This window comes from Melanaphis sacchari, unplaced genomic scaffold (genome assembly GCF_002803265.2).
Source record: "Melanaphis sacchari strain LSU unplaced genomic scaffold, SCAv2.0 Contig20_pilon_pilon, whole genome shotgun sequence".
Classification (NCBI taxonomy): domain Eukaryota; kingdom Metazoa; phylum Arthropoda; class Insecta; order Hemiptera; family Aphididae; genus Melanaphis; species Melanaphis sacchari.
Genome location: NW_020271042.1, coordinates 6,800,984 through 6,825,092, shown reverse-complemented (window position 1 = coordinate 6,825,092; position 24,109 = coordinate 6,800,984). Strand labels below are relative to the sequence as shown.

The following is a 24,109-nucleotide window of genomic DNA, read 5'->3' as shown; positions in this document are numbered from 1 at the left end:
GCACCAATATTTTTATACATTTAAAATTCAAATTTTGATTTTTGATTAAATTAGATATTTAAATAAAGAATAGCGATTTTGATTATTTTCTAATAATTCAAAACTATTATTCATAAGGACTTAAAACTTAAACATATATTATATTATTAATATATTTTATATGTACACAATGCTATTATTAAATTATTTCTATTAATTTTAATTTATTTCTTATTTTTATCGCGAACTTACTATTCACCGTTCGTTGGTATATCAGTACTGACTCAAAATTTAATAACTAATGTAATAGAGTGAATAATTAAATATTAATAATGACATAATAAATATAATGTCTTCGGGAAAAATTAATTTAAATTACCATATTACTAATAATAAAATAAATCATAACAATAATAATATAAATTAAATATAAAGTAAATATAAATCATAAAATATACTTGTAAGTACTTAGAAATACTTTCAAACAGTCTTCGTTCAAGATTGTTATTTTGTATACAATGATTTATCATTGAATTATAATTCAATTTCAACTCATATATTGCAGTGATTTAGTTAATGACGAAGTAAACCAACTACCGTGATAGACTCGACACCTAATACTGCATATTCATATTACGTGTTTGTCCGCTTTTTTTAATAATTAAAAGTTGTATAATTTCAATTGTCCTGAATAATTAAGTACAAATGCATCTAAGACTAGCTTTGTTCGAATATATTGAATACTATAATTAATTATGATACTGTGTAAATCATGTATTACTATTTTCAGTTCAAATCATTGGTGAAATTGGTGTTCGAAATTATAGCTGCCTCGTCGTTGGTTTTATTGGACATTGTGTTTTACGAAGCGTTGGATGTAATCAAGAGACACGCCAAAATCGATTACTTCCAGACCGGCCACCACAACCTGTACATCAAGGTCAAGGGAACCGGAATGATAGCTAATTTGCTCAGGTCCGTCGTGGATAGGTTTAATTTTAAGAAAAACATCACCGTCAACCTTAGCAACGAAAGTTAGTATAATACCCAACACTCTACAGATTATAAGAGTTTAGTAAAATATTATTGTTAAAAAATATTAAAAAGTGCTTACCTAGTACCTACTATAATTGTACAGTGTTTGAGAATAATGCATTCATGAGCAAACATTCATTATGTTCATATTTTGCGAATGGCACGTGAACATCACTCGTTTATATTAAATAGATCGTGAATGTGAACTAAATTTATATTTTTAAGAAACAACTATTAGATAGTTCAAATTAAATTATTTTTTAAATTTATTTTTGATATTATTATCATGTTATTGCGTCTATATTTTACCTACTCGATGGTATCGACAAAATGTCTAATTTATACAAATTTTAAAAAATAAATGTTGAGCGGATATTTTTATTTATTTAACGCGCGTTAAGATTTAATAGAAATGATATAAGAACAATTCTGTGTTGCGGATGTCATGCTGAATCCATTGAATGTTGCAGGCAAACTAACAACTTCAATTATTTTTATGATATCTGCAATGACTTTAAAATTTTCCAAAAGTAGACAGTAGTGTCGAATTATTAATAGATCTGACCTTAAGTATAATGGACCATCAAGTTTAGTCATTAGATGACTCGTATTCTTTTTATACTTTTTGATCAAAAAAATATCGTCTCTAATATGATTTTTTTTTCTTAATTAAGTTTTATCTTTTTTTTTAATAATAATCGCATTATTTAAAAAAAAATGTTTAGATACTCTCGTACAACTTGACAATCTCCATTTTGTGTCCTTATCCGTCTACTTTTTCTTCAATATATTCAAAATGTAAACAACAAGACTTCAATAGAAGATACTTTGATTCAGCTATTATAAATTTAAGTCTTATAAATTGATTAACAATCCTAAAGTTTATTCCAAGCAGTCAAATTATTCCAGAAATCACTTTAGTGTGATTTATACACGTGTGCCATGCGTACTTTTTATAAACCGATTTTTCTGTTGATTTTTTTCTTGTACTGAAAAAGCTAAACATTTTTTAAATTGAAACAAAGATGCATCACAAATCATAAGCTGAAAATAATGCCAATACCAATAATTAGTATTACAAATTATCACATCTGTACGAGCTCGATATTATATAAAGTCTAAGCAGCTTTACAGTAGTCATTTAAATGATTTATAAATGCAGCTAACCCACATCAAATGTTTTCTTTTTATGTATAAAAAAGAATTTATAATAAATAAACTTTTTTTTTTATTTAAGTTGAATATACTTACAAATGAAAAAATGTTATTTCTTTGCCATCTTCTCTTTTATTAGCATTTAATTAAGTACTATTAGTCTTAGAATTATTAGAAAACACTAATGGTTCGGGCTATATGGTATCTCAGATATCTTTTTATTCCGTTATCGTAATGTCTTCGGCCGATCAATATTTTCAATTCACAAAAAATATCCTCAAAGAGGTGTTCCGCTTTCCTTTTGAAAAATGGTTAATCATTTCCAATTTAAAAATCAAATAAATCTTTTGATATCACAAACTACCGTCCAATACAGATTTACATTTTATGAGAAAGCTTAAATTTAAATCAATTGTGTTTTGAGTATTAAACTCACTTTGTTATCGATTCAATCAACCAGTATGAGATTTCTCCATGCTATTCCACTGGGACTAGTGCGATTTTTTTTATTACTTTTAAGCATGAAGCTTTTATATGCGTGTTACAAGTTAATGTAGTCTAAACTTAATTTCCAGAGACTTTTAATACGATCAATTGCGGTTCCTTGATCTTCGTTTTGCTGATAACACAAAATTATTCTGGACAAATCTCAAACTTTTTATAAATTTTGTAAATTTTAAATTTTAATATAGTATAATATACGAATATGGAGTAAAACAATAACGATATTGCCGATTGTTACTTAAATTTACTATAGTAATAATTAATCGATAAAAACGTAAAAATATTAATTTAAAAATAATACACATCTAGGTACGATTATTATTTCATAACAAAACAATTAATGTTTAGTAATTTTTTAATAGAAGCAACTGGTACAAAAAAAAAAAATAACAATAATTTAATTTAACTTAAATATTTTGTTATTGTTAATAATTATAATATTAGTTATTCATTGTTTCGTACCTTCCAGCTAAAACAAAATTTTATTTATTTTGTTATGCTATAATATTTTACCCAGAATATAATAACATGATATAATTATTATGTATTACATATGTTTATACGTCATGTAGGTTATACGTATGCAATATAGCTAAATGTATATTTTAAAATTTAAATACAAATAGCATAATAGTATCTTAAAATTATTCTTAGTAAATAACTATTTAAATGCATATCATTATTAATCGCACACCACGGGTTGATTGCCGATATATCACCGAATAAATGGTGGATAAAACAATACTGAGATTATAATAATTACTACACGTATATAGTATAGGCAGCCAAAAAATAAGCATGTTTATAGCGTCGTCTAAATCTACAGATTTCAGTTTTAGTAGCTATAAATTAGTGTCTAATTTTATTCGTCGTCATTATTAACTTTTAATAATCGTCGTTATTATTACGGAGTTTTAGTATCTCACATTTTGAGAAGACCAGCCCGTGGTACGTAGATACCTACCTATAGCACCTACCTTCTTTATATAGTGTGTAAAGAGGTTAGATTAATTATCAGACATAATTTGATGACAAATGTTGTTAAGTACGTAATTAGATTTATGTCTTAGTAGGAACATATTAGGTATACGTCATGTGTGTTCATTATATTTTTACACAAGTAAGGCTATATAAAACTGCGTAATTTAAAGTAAACACAATCGTTAAAATGGCAGTCGCATACATGTTAAACCTATCTATTACGTCGTATATCATGTGTGTAATATACCATATTAAACATATTACCTGTATTATTATTTATTATTATTTATAATATTGCGTTGTATATCCGACGAAATCGTAAATGCGCAACACACATAATTTGTTTCAATTGCGATGTAGGAACACGTGCCGCCGAAACTTAGGCGATAACGACATCATATCCATTTTAGTGCCAGACCTTGGGACCAATAATACTCAATTCACGTTGATAAGGGACCACCTCGGTGGTGACCGTTTTTTGTCATGAAGTGGTCAGACGACACCCGTTCATCAAACCCACTAAATCAACAATTTGTCGGCCAACCATGTTATGAAGTCAAGCATCTGCCCACATGTCAGTTGTCGAGAGCACTTCCTATCGTGAATAAAGTGAGGTGGCAATGGCCAAACGAAACACCGCGCGAGTTTTTAAACATTAAAATATAGCTGATAAAAGCGTTATGAATATTGACGTATAGTAGTGATGTACGAGTAATACATAATATATAATGGGAATACGACATCTCACGTTTCCTATATACCTACAGACTACCGTAGTACATGATTTTAAGTAAAAATAACTAAGCTTGATAATAAAAAAATAGTACACACATATTAATATAATATGATAGTTATCACCAGTGGCCTGTCTAGGGGGGGAGGTTAGGGGTTATATCCCCCCCATTAACTTTTTTTTTTTTTTTTTTGCTGACTTTTAGAAAACAACTTGTTCAATATTAGAACTATTTTAAAGACATAACTTTTAATTATCAGCAAAAAACTATTGCCCATTGGCCTTATAAACATTCACTAAACAGACTACAGATCAATGATCATGTTCACACGCAATAATCCTCTAAATAATAAATATGTTCGTGGTAAGATAGATCATGGTAATTACTTATCAGATATAAGTTATTAGCTGCTTCAATAACTAGTATATTACCTATTCTTATCTATATAAGTGTGATCATAATACAACAGTAGATGATTTTCTATGACTATTAATAGCTAATCCTCTATTATTTTTTCTCTGTGAGATAACACAACATTTTAAACTAAACCAAATTCAGTGATCGTAACACTTACAATTATTTTTATTTTTATTTTTTATTTATACAATTACAGAACACTGATAGAATTATTTGCTTATGCCTCATATGTATATGTTAACGTTAATTTATAAATTATACTCGTATGTACCTATTGAATTTCAAAATATCATTATTAGAGTTTTTTTACCTAATATTATGCCACTAAAAATAAAAATTAATTTCCATTATTTTATGAAATATTTAGTTATTTAATTTTTGCAAAGTATTTTTATACATTAACTTTAACATTTACTCCGCAATTTTTAAAATGTTTTAAAATATATAGATTTTTCTAATAATTCCGGTTTATAAGTTATTTCCATTTAAAAAAATGTAAACTTTAAAATCTTAAATTTGGATAAAAAATATATAGTCTAAATGAGTTACATATATCTTAGTTAAAACTGTACGAATAATAATTATAATTATTTATATTCTAATGGCTAATTTTAGATTTTAAGTTGAGTAACTGACCTTTATTAGTTTTAACTAATAATTAAAGCTTATTTTAAGATTAAATAATATTTTAGCTTTTATGTATAAGCTTATTATAAATAATAAAACTATTATAAAGTAATGCACAGAAATTTTTATAATAATTCAATAACTTGAAAATGTAATAACCATTTGAAGCTATTGAATTAATGTATTTTAAGGACTAAGGCTACTCAAAATTTAATAAAAATAAAACATTAAATTTATAAAATAATTTAATTTCTCACCTCCTATAAGCAAAGATTGGCAAACCTATCATTCTAAATGCTATTGAAAAACAGTGTATTGCTTGTTTACAAAAATATGCTACTGTTATTATTATTATATATTTTAGTTAAGTTCCAAAGAACAGTTTGATTTGTTAAACAAAATTTGGTGTCTAGATCTGACTTTCAAATATCAATTATCAGGTAAAAGAAAACTAAGATTTCAATATGCATGGTTTATTCGCTAAAATTGGCTAGAATATTAATTTAAAAACTAATTAATTCTAATTATAGAATAATACTCTATATACACGCATGTACACAATATGCATAGACTATTTTTGTCTGAATCATAATTCATTTAAATGTACTATTACTTAAGCAATTATACGTATATTCTCCTCGTAGAAAATTCCTGGGCATACCACTGGACACTGGTTATCACCACGATTTAATAGATAAATCTAAAAGTGCATGTTATCAAAACAAAACGATGCAAAATCAAAATAATTTTTTTCACATTATAGGTACACTAAGAAAATTATACAATTCAATCACTAAAAAACGACTGCGGCGCGGCGCCTTAAATAGGCAGCTCATAATACACAAATTATCTATGAATGTTTAATTTTAATAGATAATTTTATATAAGTAACAAATTATATTATTAGTATTCTTTACAACATAGCAATCATAGTGCGTTTGCACACCACGTCGAAAAAAAACCTCTTTTAATCGTAGGCGTTTATATTATCCAAGGATATACATGTCATCAGGGACGCCAAAACAACAGTGACAGTAAGAACTATAGTCCTCACAGTAATTGTTTAATGGGGCCAGGGCCCCCATGAACAAAAGCACAAACCTAATTAAAAAACCTATGTAAGTAGGTAAAAAAAGGCAATGGACATTACATCATTTTAAATAATATCTTTAAATTTATTTTTAGTTGTGTACCCGTATAACCTTACCAATACTGTAATCTATAGACTATAGATATACGTACATTTAATCACATAGTGTTACTTCATCATGCAATAACTAGATTATTGATAAATATTTTTTGTAATGTAGTTTTACAATATATTTTAGTATTAATTTTTACATTGTCTTAATTATTTAAAAAATAAACGTAAATCATATTTAATTTAATAATCTTCTCAAAGAATATAACCTTAAGAGCCATGAGGCTATAGGAATAATAATAATTATATTTTTGCCCCCACAGTTAAAAAATCGTTCCGGCGTCCCTTTTTATCATCAACATACATATTATAATTTATAGTAACTTTCACCATTAAATGATTGTTAAAGTTAAATTATTTACGTTAACTAAATAGTTACTTATTTACAGTATGTCTACCGAATCCACACAAATTGGATGCGTATTACCTACACAAGATATATGGCACGTTAATGCTAGTGTTCATTATGACCGTATTCGCCGGGTACTCCAGCCGGCTAAAACGACTGATCTGCGCGGTATTTTTCCGGAAGAGAGAAAAGCGCAGAGTGCTATACCTGTACAACGAAACATTAAGAAAGCGAACAGCATTCTTCAGATACATGAAGCAAAAGGTGGCAAAATTGGCACGCGAAAACAAATTATCGGTTAGTTTACAGTAAAAAAAAAAAAAATACACTGACCAGATGACACAATATATCCACTGTAGACACAATTCAACAAACTTCAAGAAAATACAATTTACAATGAATTTCCAGAGTATTATAAGATTTAACCAAATCACATGAATATTTTCAATAATTTCTGTAACTTGCTTAGGGGTACCTAGTGGAAAAGAAAAAAGTCGAGAATCAAACAACCATCAAATTGTGTTGTTTTCATTGTAGTCATATGAATGTCATGATACACATTGTCCTTTTTTCCGTTACTTTTTCTTTTCTTTTTTTAGGAAGACCTTGATATTTTTCTGATGTTGAGACTTAAGTTCCCAACACTATTTGGCTGGCTGGTATGGTTTGCATGTGGCCGAAGAAAATGTCTAATTTGTGGTGAACCAGAAACGAATGCAGGCAAACAGTATGGTTGCAATACCGTTGGATGTGTTTACATACACTGTGAACAGTGTTGGAGAGATGTTGGCGTCTGTTATGCCTGTTCAGACACATTCATCAAAAAAGATAACGAATACAATCTAAACACAGATATTACTGACGAGGGTTACGTGGACACTGATTATTATGAATAGAAATAAAACATAACGTTCATTATAATTATATCATTAATTTTTATAAATATTACAAAATTACAATGACAATTATTATGACAAAATTAAATTAAATGTTCATAGATAAAGTATTTAAATAAGTTACAATTGTTAAATTATAAACATCAAATAAATCAAATATCATTAACTTTCTATACATAAATTCACAATTTTTTATAGACTGCGACATCTAAATGGTACAGTGAGACTTCTGTACTGTAATCACTGTAGAAACCAGAAAAAATTGCAATTTATAAGTGATAAAAAGTAAACCATTAATAGAAATGTCATTGTATTACACTGCTTGCTTTGTATAACTCAACAAAGCCAAACTCCATACAAAGGTATCAATATTATTAAGTGACCCACTTACAGTATTAATTCAACAACAAATAAAATGAGGAGATCTCTAAATAAATTCGCCATTTTTGTTTTCATAATATATAATATATATATTTCAATCATCAATGACTATAATTTCATTACCTAATTTTTCCCTAAAATAAAACATTAGGTAAGAATTAAAATGTTATTATATTAAAATAGAATATATGTAATATATAATACTAACTTAAATTCACGTTTAATATTATTATATTCTTCTATGAAAGTATTCCTTAAATTTTGTTCCAGTTTCCATAATCCTTTAGAATAAATACTTTCCACTAATTTCAAGGAGCCATCAGTCTGTTCAAAACGAATATAATCAAGCCACACTCCTAAAAATATAACATTACAATGTATACAAACTTATGCTTTATTTTTATTTATCAAGTTATACAATCTATATAATATGAATAATACAATAATCAATAAGCATACGTAATATTATATAATAAGGATTATAAGCATTGGAGAAAAACCATAGTTAGGCACAAGATTAATAGTTATATGTATTTAATTAATTAAAGAATAAAGTTATAAGGCCATTGCCATATTATAATAGTTCTAGAATTTACGGAATAGAGATAGATAGTAGATTTTAAACTTAGGGGATTGTTATGAAGATGACTTCTTAATCAGAAAAAGTGTAGTTTACCTATTTAAATGACTATTAAAATGTAGTCATCAGAATGGAGTGTCGTAGAAATTATGATTATGATTTGAAACATTAGTTATGAATTGATATGAGTAAGTTAAGATATTTATAAAATTTACATATTTTTTTATTTGAATTATGCATATAGCATACCAAATTATAAATCAGTTATGTACGACATAAAAGAAACTATTTTATATTTTATTTTGTAGTTTTACATTTTTAACTATAAATTTATTTTTTTTTTATATAACATTTATTACCTATTGTACCTGTTAATGACTAATCACAACTCATACAAATGCACTAACACGACACATGTAGTTTCTATTAATAATTTATTAAAAATGTATAGAATATATTGAATGCATAATAAATAAAACAATATTTAGACCAGTCAAACTTGATTTTTTTTTAAGTAACTTTTTTAGGTAATTTTTTGATTATATTCATATGCATTTTGAAAAATTTTTAAGGTCATATTCTAACCCAAGTTATGAATGGTGATTTTTGATTAGATCACTTATAGTTTTTGTATAATTTTATTATTATTTGAAAAACCCAAAAGTATTTGATGAATTTTAATCTAAATATGTATTGATTACTTCTTACCAATGTTATTTCTGCCAAATAGAATGCAAGCTTCATCATACAATTTTCTTACTGTACCTAAATCACAATCTAATATCTCCAATTCAACAGATATCATTACTAAATACAATTTACAACATGGTGGCTTTAACTCTTTTAATTCATTGAATAATTTACGAGCAGCATCTAAGTCTTTATACTCTATACACCATTTCAAATATTTAGGTCTAATTTCCAAAGAAATATTTTCATATGATATATTTGAGCCTTCTTCAAGTAATGTTTGAATCTATAAAAATATTGAATGATATGAATACATTTAAAAAAATTAATTATAAAATATTTAAATATCAGGAGAATAACTTCTATCCATTATAAGTTATAACTTATAAATGTATCATACCATATCAGGACGTCTATTTCGCATATATCTAATTATTATCCTCCATAAAGGTAGTGAATTTGTTTTTAATGAACGAACACCTTCTTGAAAAACATTCATCAGCTTATCATAATTATTTATTTCCAAATGAAGCTTCAACAGTTGTATCCAAATTTTTTGATTATTTACTGTACACAATACAGCATCTAACAAAATATCTAACTGATCTACATGTATGTAGCTTACCTAAAAAAAATAAAATAAATTATATGTTATAATTATAATACAAACTATATTCAATAATAAAAATACACTATATAAAACTAAATTTGTTCAATGTTAAATAAATAATGGATTCTTTTTTTTTATATTATTAAAAATAATAATTTTGGAAAATATTTAAATAAAATTTAAAAACACTATCTACTATGAATATTATAATAATTCAATATCTATTATATTAATTAATATATTTAAAATTTATCAAGACCAAAATTATTGATAAGACATATTTATGTAAAATAGGACAAGTATAATATTTGAAAATTAAAATACTTAAAAGACTTTCTATTATAAGTATTATATAAAAATTAAAGATACTTATAATAGCTTCAAATCATTAATAAAAAGTAATTTATTTATTTTTACAGTGTTTTAAACCATAATGATGATTATTAAACACTGGTACACTTAAATCACTTTTCAATTTCATAGTATTTCGGTATTATTCTTTAATTAGTGTAATAAGTAGCAATAAGCACACTAGTATTTTACTCAAATTACTATTTAAGTTAACAGTATAAATGTATGATATTAAATTATACATAAGCTAATTTTAAAAAATGATTATTATAATTTATAACTTTATACAATTATTTATTTATAAATAAATAACTAAATACCTTAACTCAAATTCACTACACCCAGTGGCGCAAATAAGGGGGGGGGGTTAGCCACCCCCCCCCCCCCCAAATGTTTAGCACTTTTAAAATATGTTTGTTCATGAAAAATAGTAAATACTGATTTTTTTTATGAAAAAATACGTATTGGTTTTTTTTTTACTGGTTAGTAGCAACACTGTGTTATAAAGTTACAGTGAAAACTGTCTAAAGCGGAATTGCATGGGACCAATAAAAAATTCTGCTTTAAGCAGTTTTCCACTTTATTCAATAAAACGGAAAAATTCCGGATTATTCAATTCAAATGAATAAGAAATATCAAAGAATATTTCTCAATTTATCGTTTTAAATACATAATATAATTCATTAAAATTCATTAAATTTGATCAATTGATATTTTTCATTTAATGAAAGACACTAATATTTTGGCATTTTAATATTTAATGCGATGAACGGAAGGTAAAATAAAATTAAAAGTGTACGTACGACTGTTGGTGTAAGACTGTTTCACAGTTACAAAGAAGAAATTTTGTATCGTTTAAGATGCTATAATATGCATTGTATGTACAATACTACAATGTACAAATTATATTTTACGAATATGTACCTATAGAACAATTTTATCTTCTTTATCTATCACTATTTAACGATGTACATTGTACATCACCATATCTATATTTTATACCTTATTTTTGGTTTAGATTTAATACGTAGTGTCATTTTTCCGGTTTATGCAAGGTTTTTACTTCCATGGGACTTACAAAATTGTTCCGTTTCCGCGTTATGAAGGTTCTGTTTTATTGAAGTTAAACGTCTATAAAAAACTATAGGAACGTGCCGAGACCATATAAAAATTCCGTATTGGATAGTTTTCCATTTTATTTAGGGTTCGCTTTAGACAGTTTTCACTGTACTATCATTTTGTTCTGTGTCAGTCACAAAAAACGTAGGACTTCAGTCCCCCCAAAACAATTAAGCTAGTTGCACCACTGACTACACCTAACAGTTATTAGAGTCTAATATACTAACTATAAAAAGTTTTTATTAAAAACACATAACAGTAATAAAATAACTTAATAAATGATAAAAAAAAATTTTAAATACTTGATATTTTCACCTACATTATCTTGACAAAAGTTGATGTAATAAGATAACAGCTCCTCATCAATAGAAAACAATACATGCATATGATCAAACAAATCAATAACACGCTTGCTTAAGAGGACGAGTACTTGAGTGTCAATAACATCTAAATTCTGTTCCAACTCATCCTATAAAAAAATGTAAAATTAAAATGTTAACAATCAATTCAAAACATTGTCGTGATTGTAAAAATAAAAATTACTTTAATTTTGTGTTTACACGCATTAAGCAAACTCAACTCTACTTTAAACTGCGATAACAGCTCATGTTTGGTGATCACTTTGTTAGTGATTTTCTCATTGATTGATGCACGGTCATTATTCAAAACACTATACAAAACAAAAAGACTTAGTCACATAATAACTTATTTTGGTAGCACAGAATACATAATGGTATAAAACTCACGTGAACTCATCCCACTTCAAAATGTTATAAGCCTTCAAAAACACCCTTTCGAAATCCATTTCCTTGGGATTAGAAGCTGTTACAACTGATCGTTCATGAAAGAATTGCAAATTAAACTGATTAAATAAACAACAATTAATCAATTACATAATATGAACTCAAATGTTTGCTTTTAACTCTTCACTTTTGTCTCTTCTTGTCTATTGTCTAATTTGATTACTCGTCATCATCATTTAGTATTTATTTAATTCATTCCTTGAAATGATTGATAAGAATCAAAGAATAACATGGTAGGTATATTACCTACGATAAATTAATATTATAATTATTAAAAATATTATATAATAAATTTAATATGTTGAATGTTGACTGTTAAATAAAGATAATACACAATATAATAGAATAATGATAACTGGAATGCTTCACAAGCAGTGTTGCCTGAGAGAGAATTTTAAGCAGAGATAACACTAATGACATACTATCTTTGTCTCACATACGGCATTTAAACTCATATTAATTTCCCAGAGGGTGCCCTGTGCGCAATAATTTAATATTTAATTACACTAAATACGTCCGTTGGTAATTTTAAAACTGTTATTATGTTAATTAATTTTTTTTCACTTTTTAAAATGCATTTGTCTTATGCCGTCTATTTGCTACACTATAATTGTTCTTCTCATTTATTAAATTAATTTCTAAATCATTATGTAATCGTATAATCAAAACAAAATAATACCCGTAGTTCATAAAAAAAAAATTGTTTCGACAAAGTATTTATTCCGAAAAAAATTTGGAACAAATGTTTTGTGAAAAATGTGATAATTGAAACAAATATTATTCTTGGACAATAAACGTAATTGAAACTTTTTTTTTTGGAAACAAAGGCATTGAATTAAACATAATTTATATTATAAATTTATAACTTACGTGAAAGAAATAAGTTCTTAAACAAATATCTACTTATTTACATTATGTACGTATACGCGAAACAATAAACATTTGAACATAATTTTGAAAATAATTATGCAATGTAATTTTACATATTTTAAGTATTTAATTACTATACTTATTGAGTTATTATTAAATTAATTACTATTTTTAACTAAATTAGATCGCATAGATATATTAAAAGAACATAACTTATTATTTTTGAGTGCTTAAGTATACAAAACTATTGTATAAAGACAAAACATTACTAAATGCTTATACCAGTTATACCTAAAGTTATAAGTACTTAACTTATAAGCAGGTACCTATTTTATAGACTAGAATACTGTTTCCTCTGTTATTATAATTTTCATAGAATAAAAATAATTCGTAATTGCTACAATTTGCAATAGATACTAAACAGCTAATTGATAATTTATAACACAACTCTCAAGTTTAGATTTCTAGGTTCTAGACTTATCACCATATAGTAACTATATAGTATATATATCAATTAATTTCGATAGTAAACTTTTGATCACATTGCGATATACGAAAGACAGCTGAACCTACGGTTATTCGTATTTTTTTTTTTTTTTAGAAAAAACTATGTTGTTCAAATTTAACGTGAAATAAGTGAAAATTTGGTTTCCGAAGTGAGAATAAGTCCAAATGATTGTTTCCCTCATCGCGTAACGGTTTTAATAAACAAATTATGGACTTATATTATTGTAGTAGACAGTATAGAATAGTACTGTTCACTGTTCAGTGTCTACACGTTTCACTTTCACACGTAAGATAGGATGTTCATTTAAACTGAAATCTTGTGAATTATGACGATCTGTACATAGAGTATAGACCATAAATTAATCTAACAACCATCATGCCACAAACATGAAACAGATTGATATTTAAATGCCCATCGTAGATTTATGATCTAGTTAATAAAGTAACAAAAATGCCGTTATCACCCTGCCTTGATGTCCGAAAATATAATCTAGAATAATTTACTTAGAGCCAGAGTGTCGGTCTGGCCCACTCGGATAGCTAGCAATTGCCGGCGGCCCTGGAATACTTTAATACACAGGGCCCATGCCAAATAGAAAAATTTATAATATATTTAAACCACTTATGATTCATAACTTTAGTTCCATAATAAAATCAATTTGTAATCATTGAACGTTGTAATGATTGAAATCTGGTTTATTCGACAAATTATAGGTATATACCACATAATATCACATACCATTCAAATAAGTACGTTCTTATACTCCCGTCCATACAGGCAGTAGTGAAGCATGTAACTTGAAAACCCTATGGCCTATTAAAGGCGTGTTCCCTTAAATACAGACATTAAATTATTAAACAGTTATGTTATAAATTTTTTTGTGTTTAAAATCAAATTATATTCTACTTCAATATAATTTAAATAATGAAAAATAAATAATACTCAATGTTTTTTTTTAATGTTATAAATAATAATAAAGGTTCTGTAGCCACTCAACTTGGACACACCTACTGAGGACCTCAGTGGAAGCATTGGCCAAATACGCCACTGTACACAAGTTAAAAAAAAGATAAAATTATTTATATATTATGATTTTCAGCAATGAACTAACATAGGAAATCTATTTTAATTAAAATGTATAATTCATTTTATTGTTATTTATGTAATATTATCTTTTTAAATTTTTCATTTACAATTAGGAATAGTTTTATTCTATTTTATGTGTACAATATTATAAAAACAGTATTTAACATTGTTGATTATAATAATAAAAAATTCTAAAGTAAGAATTTAATATATTTATTTTTTTTATAAAAAAAAAAAATGAATTATTTTATTTCAAAATATTAAAAGGTAATTAAATTTTCTTAAGTCTATTTGGGGTGTTAAAACCAAACCAAAATTGCTTAAATCTTAAGAAAATTAACGAGCTTAAAACTTTTACGTACCTACTTATATTATTTTATTATGAATTTTTCTACACGCAATGACATTTTTTTTTATTTCTTTTATTATTTTATTATATTCATTTATACTATCAATCTATTTTTACTGTTTTACATTATTTATAGAAAGATGTTATTACGTTTTGAATAATTATAAAAGTTGATATTATTGTATGGTGTAAATGTATATAATCACAATAATTAAATTCCAATGATATAATGTTTGCAATATTTTCCAAAAACAATTTATCAACCTACTGTATCCATAGATTCCATACTATAAATAAAATAAAATAAATGATTTTAAGATTTTAATAGCTGTATTAAAAAAAACATATCACGAAATATATTTAATGATATAGGCTGACAGACCGTCTCCACAAGAAATCGTGTTTCATGTACAATGATATATCATTGAGTTCAAATTTTACACACCCATAATATTGACTCACTCAATACCGTATGTTCCGCAAAGCGGTACCCACCTGCCTAATTTTTAAAATTACTTATGAAACGTAAAAATGTATTATTAAAATAAGAAAAATCTAGGGTTACAATAAAAGAAGGAGATTTTGTCTATAACAGTAAGTTATAATTGGTATAATTGGATAGAATTCGATACTTAATGATAATTAATTGGTCTTTTATCAACGTCACAAACGGTGCGACGACGTCCTGCGGCAGTAGTAATTACAATATTGGTTTAATGGCATTGGTCGGACAACAATGATCCTGGACTTGGATTTTACGTGGCATTTCTTACTGGCAAGATTAAGATTATAATATTTGATTAGTAAGTTATTCAGGCGGCGCCTCGGCCATTACTAGACTTGGATGGTCAATATTTTTACGATGCGGCAATGCTAGGGGGATATGACGGCATTACAAGCAAAGTGAATTACGACTAAGCCTATGCCAATGTACAACCGTATCAGTGTTTCCTACACAAATCCAGCCTTATAGTAGAGATTAAACTCATCGTTTCTCTGGGTCGTAAATACTGATCATCGTTATACGCCTACGTATATCACAGGCAAACTTTGAACGTAAACGTAAATGCCGTCAGTTCAGCAATATGGATATGAGCTTGGTAAACAGAGATTGTCCTTAATAATTGTTGCATCTCCTAATTTTCAATTGGGTGAAAAGAAAAGAATAGACAAGTGTACGACTTGTAATAAGTTATATTGCTGCGGATGGCTTCCATGTCATTATGATTATTTTTGAATTTTAGCGCCGTTATTTTTTAAATCACCTCGTGTTTTTTGGCCGACAGCAGCTGTAATAGAGCTTGATAAATACAGTGGTCTTTTTTTTTGTATAATCGTGTAACAGTAAAATGTAAAAACCTTTTTTCGTCTATCCCGGTGACTGAAACTTTAGAGACGATTCTTGGTGCTCAGATTCCGTTACGCATGAACCACGTTTTAAACTTTAAGAATTTTTTTTGCATGCCGTGTTTCACGCTGCTTTTTGTTTTTTATTGCATAGTAACTATTGTTCATTGTAACTCTAATTTTTACGTTTTATCTTTTAACTATTGTTAAGCCTAGATTGTTTAATGTTTTTATCTAACACCTTACAAACGATAGAAAAATTCTGACACTTCGTATCTGCATATAATTATTAATCATTCATTAATACATGATCATGAATTTAATGATTTATTCTTGTTAATTAATGAATTTCCATCAATAACTAAACTCATTCTTTATAACATGTTAAATAATAGTAACTTTAATAAGGTTGTTGTTAATTGTATGTGCTATCATCTTTATTATGTTGCAGTCTCTTGGTTTTGATATATTATGCTCTGCTATATTTAATAACATTTATTTGTTTGTATATTTATTATTTAACAACTTATTTTTTTTTTTTTTGGGGGGGGGGGGGGGGGGGGGGTCGGTTTACGTTATTTTTATTAATTTAATTAATAAAAGTTGTAATAGTTAATTGTTAAAATATGTTTAATCTGTTATTTGATAGTGACTTGCCCAACAGCGCGATCTATTATCGATTTTAATTGCGTTATAGTTGCGGTTAGTCACACAGTCGCATGTTACTAACGCTAAGTTGAGAAAGCTATGGGGACGTCATTGTGTTACAAATACTATGTAGTTTAAGAAACTTTAAATCCGTTATACTATATATTTAAATTTATCAAATACGTGTAATCGATTAATTTTATGATCCGGTTAAGTTTTTAACCGGTATAGTTTTTAATCCAGTCAAATCATGCTCAATACCAGACTACAGATCGTCGAAATTCTGTTCATAACAATTGTCAATTCATCATTCTTTGAGAAGTTACCCGTCACTAGGACTTTCTATTTTGCTTTTTTTGAAGTTAATAAGGAAAACATGTTCAACTTTTTCGAACTCTTATGTCTATTAGATAGTCTAAAAATTAATATTTGGCTCACCGTAGATCTTGACTTTCAAGATCAATGTCCTTTATAAGATATAGTTTGCGAAAAATAATTTATGGTACACTAAGGAGGAAAGTTCTTTTTGCGCGTATTGTAGAATGAGTATTTTTAAATGGCGAGCCAATTGATTTTAGAATTTTAAGAACCCATTAGACGATTTTATCATTAGGATCGCAACTGTCACACGTCATTTTTCGTGTCCCCGACTATAATGAAATACGGCCATGGATGGGGGGGGGATCAGAGCGAAGATAGAAACACCCTCCCCATAGCCGTAAGTCCAAAAGTAACCCCACAGTGACAAGATCCGTACCGACAGTAAGCATGGGCACGTACAGCGGTACACTCATAGTTTACTAGTCGGTATGGATCATACTTTCATAGTATATAATATTATATCGAGTACATTTGCCATTCATCGTCCAGTTTTTCTTCAATATTCAACCTATAAACAATACAGGAAAATGACCATAGATATTACCAAGTGGATTTCTGATTGTGTGCACGACGTCGCGGAAGCAATATCGACACTAAGTACACGGTCACGAACCGAATTGAGACGGGTCAGTCAACGGAAAACGAATGACCCGAGAAAACCAGGCCCCGGCAAAAAGTATCGCCGTAGCACATCTTAAACATCCAACTATCAAGGGCGCAGACGACCACAACACCGAGCATCCAGGGTCAGAAAATCGACGTGCCACGTCCTATTAATCCCCCACACAGTTACTACTTGTGCAAGTACCGCCGCCCCGAGCCGATTCACCGAACAGTAGCCTCTTCATAGTCACGCGCTGCCGGTGATCGACTCCATCCATAACTACAGTCTATTTCACGAGAAAACGGTACCGTGCTTTGATCAAAATTGGTCGCCGCCGTGCATCTCCCATTTAAAACCACAAAATTAACACGCTGCTCGGATCGCGGTCGTCGGTCGTCGTTTTCTATCGGCAACATGCTCTTGTTATACGTAGCGACTGAAATATCATTACCTTTGATGAACCACTGAATTATCTTTATTTCATAGTATTAGCGAGTTTTCCCCGGTTTCACCTGGATATGGTCCTATTTTAATTTTCTTGTTATTATCAAATAATATCTAAGTCCACAGTTAAGCTAAGTTATAAATAAAAACTATTCGTTCATGTTTTTTATAAATCGACCATTATTTTATTATTTTGCAAAAAAAAAATAAAATACGACAAAATTTTATGTAGTACGTTATATCCGCCGACATTTCAATATTGTAATTGTTATGGCGTCTACGCCATAGATATATTATAATAGATCTATTAAAAATTTATAATTTATAATATGTCTACTTTCCGTATTCTTCGCGCACGACGTTTGCCAGCGCCCAACAAATAGGTCGGTAATTGTCGTTAATTATCGGTAATAATGAACTGCGTAGAGGGGATTTTTCAGTCGGATGAGACGGAAGGAGCTCATTCTACATGCGCGAAACAGTACCGTCCTCTCGTGAAACAGACTGTAGTAGTAATCTGACAACTATTAATAATAATTTATTATTCCAGCATTGTTGGACCGATTCATTACGATGGTTGTATTCGAGCCTCTCACTCAGTATCGGCCCGTTTAAATAGCCTTTAGTCAAAAAATAGTTTAGGTCGATGCTCTTTTCCCCAATATTTTTGTGAAACATAATAAATTTTACATCGAAGAAATAAAGATCACACGTAATACTATACTTCAAGCCTTTTCATTTTCCGGAACAGTCGGTCCAGCCGGACCGCACTGTATCATGGAATATTCACACTAAGACAAGATAGACTGACAATTCATTCCCCCTCTCACGCCCCACGTGTTAGTTGCCTATGGGAGTCGGGAATTAAATCAACTATAGACCATCTATGGCGATGTATCGGAGATATCATAATCATTAATCACCTTTGAAGATCTGTATATTGTTCTAGTTGTGAAAATTAAAGCAGTTCTGAATTCAAGGCTCATTACAGCTTTGTCCAAAAATCCCGATAACACGCATTCAATAAAAATGGTTAATGACTATTATACTATTATCATAATATTTGTTATGTATGTAACAATGTTAACGGTAGCCAAGAAAGCGTCAGCGTCGACTATGGCCCTCGCCAGACTCATGCCTTACATCAGCGGGCCGTGCCAGATGAAAAGGAGGCTGATCTGCTCGGTGGTCGAGAGTCAGCTCTTCTACACAGCCCCCATATGGTTACTTGCAGTCAATGCCTCCGCCAAAACGAAGGCGAATTTCAAGAGACCTCAGTGAGTCATCGCTCTGAGGACTATCAGGACATATAGGACATTCTTTGACGAGGCCGCTTTTTTCTTCACTGGTATGCCTCCGGTGGACTTCATTGCAGCAGTAAACGTTAGAGTTAAGGCCCATGCCCAGGTTAGATGAGCTGCCCAGCCACCTTTGTCGGACGATCCTCCTCCCACCAAGTACTCCATCAAGAGAGAATCTCGGAAAGCGCCGTGGACTCACCGACTCATTTCTGATGTTGTCAGGTGGGAAAAAAAACGGTGCCCAAGGTTCCCTGGATATACCATATGACCCAGGCATTCACTGGCCATGGGTGCTTCCAGCACTACTTGCACTGTATGGGTAGGGCTCCCAGTCCGAGGTGCATGCACTGCCCGTATCTGTCTGACACTGCCGAGCACACCTTGTTCCATTGCTCAAACTGGGACGGTCTTCGAGAAGAGTTTCGCGATTGCTTCGGTTACACACCCTTAGTGGTGGATGTTCCTGACATACTATGCGGGCTTCCTCTTGAGGATTTTCCTGCCAACAACCAGAAGAGGGACCTCGCGCTCAGAAAGGCCGAAGAGACGTTCAGGATCTTCTAAAAAATGGCCGTAAAGATCTTGAAGCTCAAGGAGATAGAAGAAAGGGTTAGCCAAGCTGCTGAGGGCAATGTCTGATCAGCCAAGTATGTGCATCTAGAGTGGCGGACGGATGTCAGCTTGTGAAAAGGATGGTCGAACGAGATGTCTAGGACGACTGACTTCGGCCGGTCCGAGAAAGGGAGTTGCATATGATATGTCTAAGATGGCGAACTTAGGTCGGTCCGTGAAGACGTCGGATGCAGTTTTATGAATGTTATAAACATCCACAAATTGTAAAGAGGATAACTAGGGGTATGTTCCGTGGATCCTTCAAAAGTCGTGTAACGTTATTGTTCAACCTCAGGGTATTTGTGGTTTGCATAATATACATACCAGCATTCACTGAGAAAAAAATGTTAGGTTAGGTTTAAACAGGTACATCTACAATGATGAATTCTTTTCACGAGCGGATCGTTGCAACATATCCACTCTTATCCGTTTTTGGACAAGTGTTTATCACTTGTATTAATAATTGATAATATGATATGATGTTGATAGTAATTGATGCGCGTATGCGCGTGCAGAGCGTGGAATTAGCTGCAGCAATCCGCTCGTTTCTTTTCACGTATTATATAAATTTAGTTGATATATATTCTTTTACCCAAAAAGCCTGACATCATACAATGTCGCTGCAACACATTCAATGCACATATATTTAAAATGGTATATGTAATAATTAAACATAAGTATTATACCAAGACACCAAGTTAAATTTATATTTAGTAGATTTTATAAATTATTATGTAGTATTTGATAACTGATGAAAAATTAAAAATACAATAGTTGAAAAAGTTATTATTTTTTTATTAGTAACCACTGATGTATAACAGTAGGTGTCAAGTATAATTAGTATAATGTATATATTAAATTTGAATTCGATAATAAATTATTGCACACAAAACACGATTCTAATCACAAAAACATAATAAACATCGTTATTTTTCGATTAAATATCTAATTTTGTTGAATTTAAACATGAAAATATGTCTATAAAAAAACTTGCGACTATTTTTTTTTTCGAAAGAAAAACTTGCAAAAAACTATGGATTACATTTATAAGATTATTTACCCAAAAACAAAAATCGAATTATAAATAAATTGAAAAAATCTCAAAAATCTAAAAATAGCACAAATATAACCGAAATATTTTAAAATTATGTAATGCACAGTAAATGCTTAAATAAATATTCGATGAAAAAAATCAAATCTCTACGGTTAATCAGTTTTAAGTTACAATGAAAAAAAACAATTCTGATTTGTCTAAAATTATAGTTTTGCATAAAAAATTCGTATTTCCTATTATTTTGAAAAGTACTGAGAATTTTCAGTTTTGACCTTCTAAAAGTACAAACTAAATCCGATTTCTTTCAGAAATCACCTTTAAAATTATAAATTTAGATTATTTTAATCTATATTTTTTTAAATTATTGTCATCATAAAATTAAAACAATTTAACATGATAACCTTACGCCCTACATAACATATAAATGTTTACCTAACATTAAATAAATGGTTCAAAAGTAATTTTTAATAATGGTTTAATGTAAGTTTTATTTCTTATTATTCAAAGCATTTTATTAAACATTTCATAATAATACTTAGCAATCAAAAAGATCACGTTAAATAAATATTTATGAAATAACGAGAGTCATTAGATATAAGAAATATGTAGAATGTGAACTTATTTTTTTAAATAAAAATAAATCGTATATTTTAACTATAATCGTCAAACGGGATATTTATAGATATCGCGTAAAATAAAATAATTAACATAAAACATACAAGTACTATATACAATGTAAAATCTTTTAATATTGTCATACGCACTTATACAGCGATAAATGATTCGTAAATTATCATTAAACTGTAATTCCACCACTTTCGTAGTTTCGCAAACAGTCAATATTTAGATCTAATATTGTCTTTTTTTATGGGTTAAGACATAATTTACTTCCGCATCATGCCTTTTACCTTTCCTTAAATGACTCTCCTCTTTGTACTCGTTATGTTGTAAAAGCTATTTACGACTTCACTCGTATTTTTGCTAACTTCTCATCACTCTTTAATCCCCGTTTATTCAAGTTTATTTAAAATTCAAGTATTAATGTATAATTATATGAAATTATAACAAAAACTTAAAACTTTTAAACTCGTGAAACGTACTTTCACTGAAAAAAAAACTTTTACCAACTTTAAACTTTTTTGGTACGTTTCTAAGTATACGTATATACAGTTCTAAGTCTAAAATACGGCGAATATCATAATATTATACATTTATATATTTTTTCAGTCGAGTAGTCAACACAATTTCATTAGTTCCACCCTTGCATGGTGGCACGACATAAATACAAATGATAATTTCAAATATCAAATACTAATGCTGCATCAAAACATTGTATGATCTCCGTAATGTCGCTGGATTTTTTATTTTTATTTTCATTTCGACTCACGTCAACCTATTATTTCAATATAAGTGTAGGACAATAAATAAAAACCAATAACGGTGATAACTCAATCAATGATGTGATAAATTTTATGTCAAAACAAAAATATGTAGCTATCACTTTCCTATACTATGAATATTATATTTATTATACAAACCTACAGGTAACTCGTGTAGGTATATTATAATCTACATTTTGAACACGCCGAGTAGCTGTATAAGATATTCTATTGCGTCGCAGTAGTGTTATTATTCTTCGATTAAATTAAGACGTAGTTCGAAAAAAATCATAACTAGTATTGTTGCTTTATAAAAATAGTAGGAATATAATAGATATTAGGCGAACGTTGATCTCTAACAACGGTTCTTGATTGATACAATATATTATATTATATCAAGTTTCCAGGTCAGGTACCTATCAATATCTTAATATTATTGTTTTTGTCAAGGCTAACCTATATAATAATAATAAACATAATGTTTATACCTATTAACTATTGCTTATTATGAATGTCTTCAAGCTATGTAAATTGATAAAATCAAAGTCAAATTTTTAGCCCACGGATAAAATACCATACCTCTCATTTTTAGTTTTTACACTATACCTGAACATAATGGAACATTAATTTTTTTCACCATTCTAAATTCTTCATCCAATAGTTGTTTCTTTCATTATTAATAATATAATTATAACGATAAATAATAATATCATCACATACATACACACACACATACAATCTTCCCGTCTCCTATGCGTAGAAAAATCCATTGATAATATATGACACACACTAGTCAATGAACCTTCGGAAACTCATTGTTATCAAATGACGCGTTTATACACATACACTTATAATACGAGATCTGATCGTCTGTACTTTAAATTATAGTATAATTATAAATTATAATAATATTATATTATTAATTATTATGGATGTCACTGATACTGATATTCGGATTAATGCGTTGTTCGTCGATCGTAATAGATTTATAATTTAATTTTTTTTTTAATTTCAATTCTTTAATATCAATTGAATACGATTCATTAAATGCAACACTCAGTAATAACGTACAATTTATATTTTTATTATTAACCCGGCAGAGTCGAGTCGAATG

General features: G+C 28.8%; 2 protein-coding genes across 2 annotated transcripts in view; one reads left to right on the top strand and one right to left on the bottom strand.

The window, feature by feature from the left end:
* Positions 1-7,929, top strand: part of LOC112593687 (E3 ubiquitin-protein ligase DCST1) — a 33,492-nt gene extending 25,563 nt beyond the window's left edge. The window contains exons 10-12 of the mRNA XM_025338193.1: positions 770-1,013; positions 7,023-7,279; positions 7,582-7,929. Of these exons, the coding sequence (XP_025193978.1) occupies positions 770-1,013; positions 7,023-7,279; positions 7,582-7,878 (798 nt within the window). The 3' untranslated portion in view covers positions 7,879-7,929. The remainder of the gene's footprint in view (positions 1-769; positions 1,014-7,022; positions 7,280-7,581) is intronic.
* A 79-nt stretch (positions 7,930-8,008) lies between these two features.
* On the bottom strand, positions 8,009-12,717 carry LOC112593640. The gene is made up of 7 exons (XM_025338141.1): positions 12,356-12,717; positions 12,153-12,279; positions 11,929-12,078; positions 9,930-10,154; positions 9,548-9,815; positions 8,468-8,615; positions 8,009-8,393 (listed from the first exon to the last, which is right to left on the bottom strand). The coding sequence occupies exons 1-7, from the start codon at positions 12,412-12,414 to the stop codon at positions 8,354-8,356; spliced, it is 1,017 nt and encodes a 338-aa protein (XP_025193926.1). The 5' UTR covers positions 12,415-12,717; the 3' UTR covers positions 8,009-8,353.
* Positions 12,718-24,109: the final 11,392 nt, after the last annotated feature.

Coding starts and splice junctions, on each gene's coding strand:
- LOC112593640 (XM_025338141.1), bottom strand. CDS start 12,414: ATGGATTTCGAAAGGGTGTTTTTGAAGGCTTATAACATTTTGAAGTGG. Junction 9,816..9,929: donor GAAATAGACGTCCTGATATG/GTATGATACATT, acceptor ATATTTTTATAG/ATTCAAACATTACTTGAAGA. Junction 8,616..9,547: donor ATTTGGCAGAAATAACATTG/GTAAGAAGTAAT, acceptor TTATATTTTTAG/GAGTGTGGCTTGATTATATT.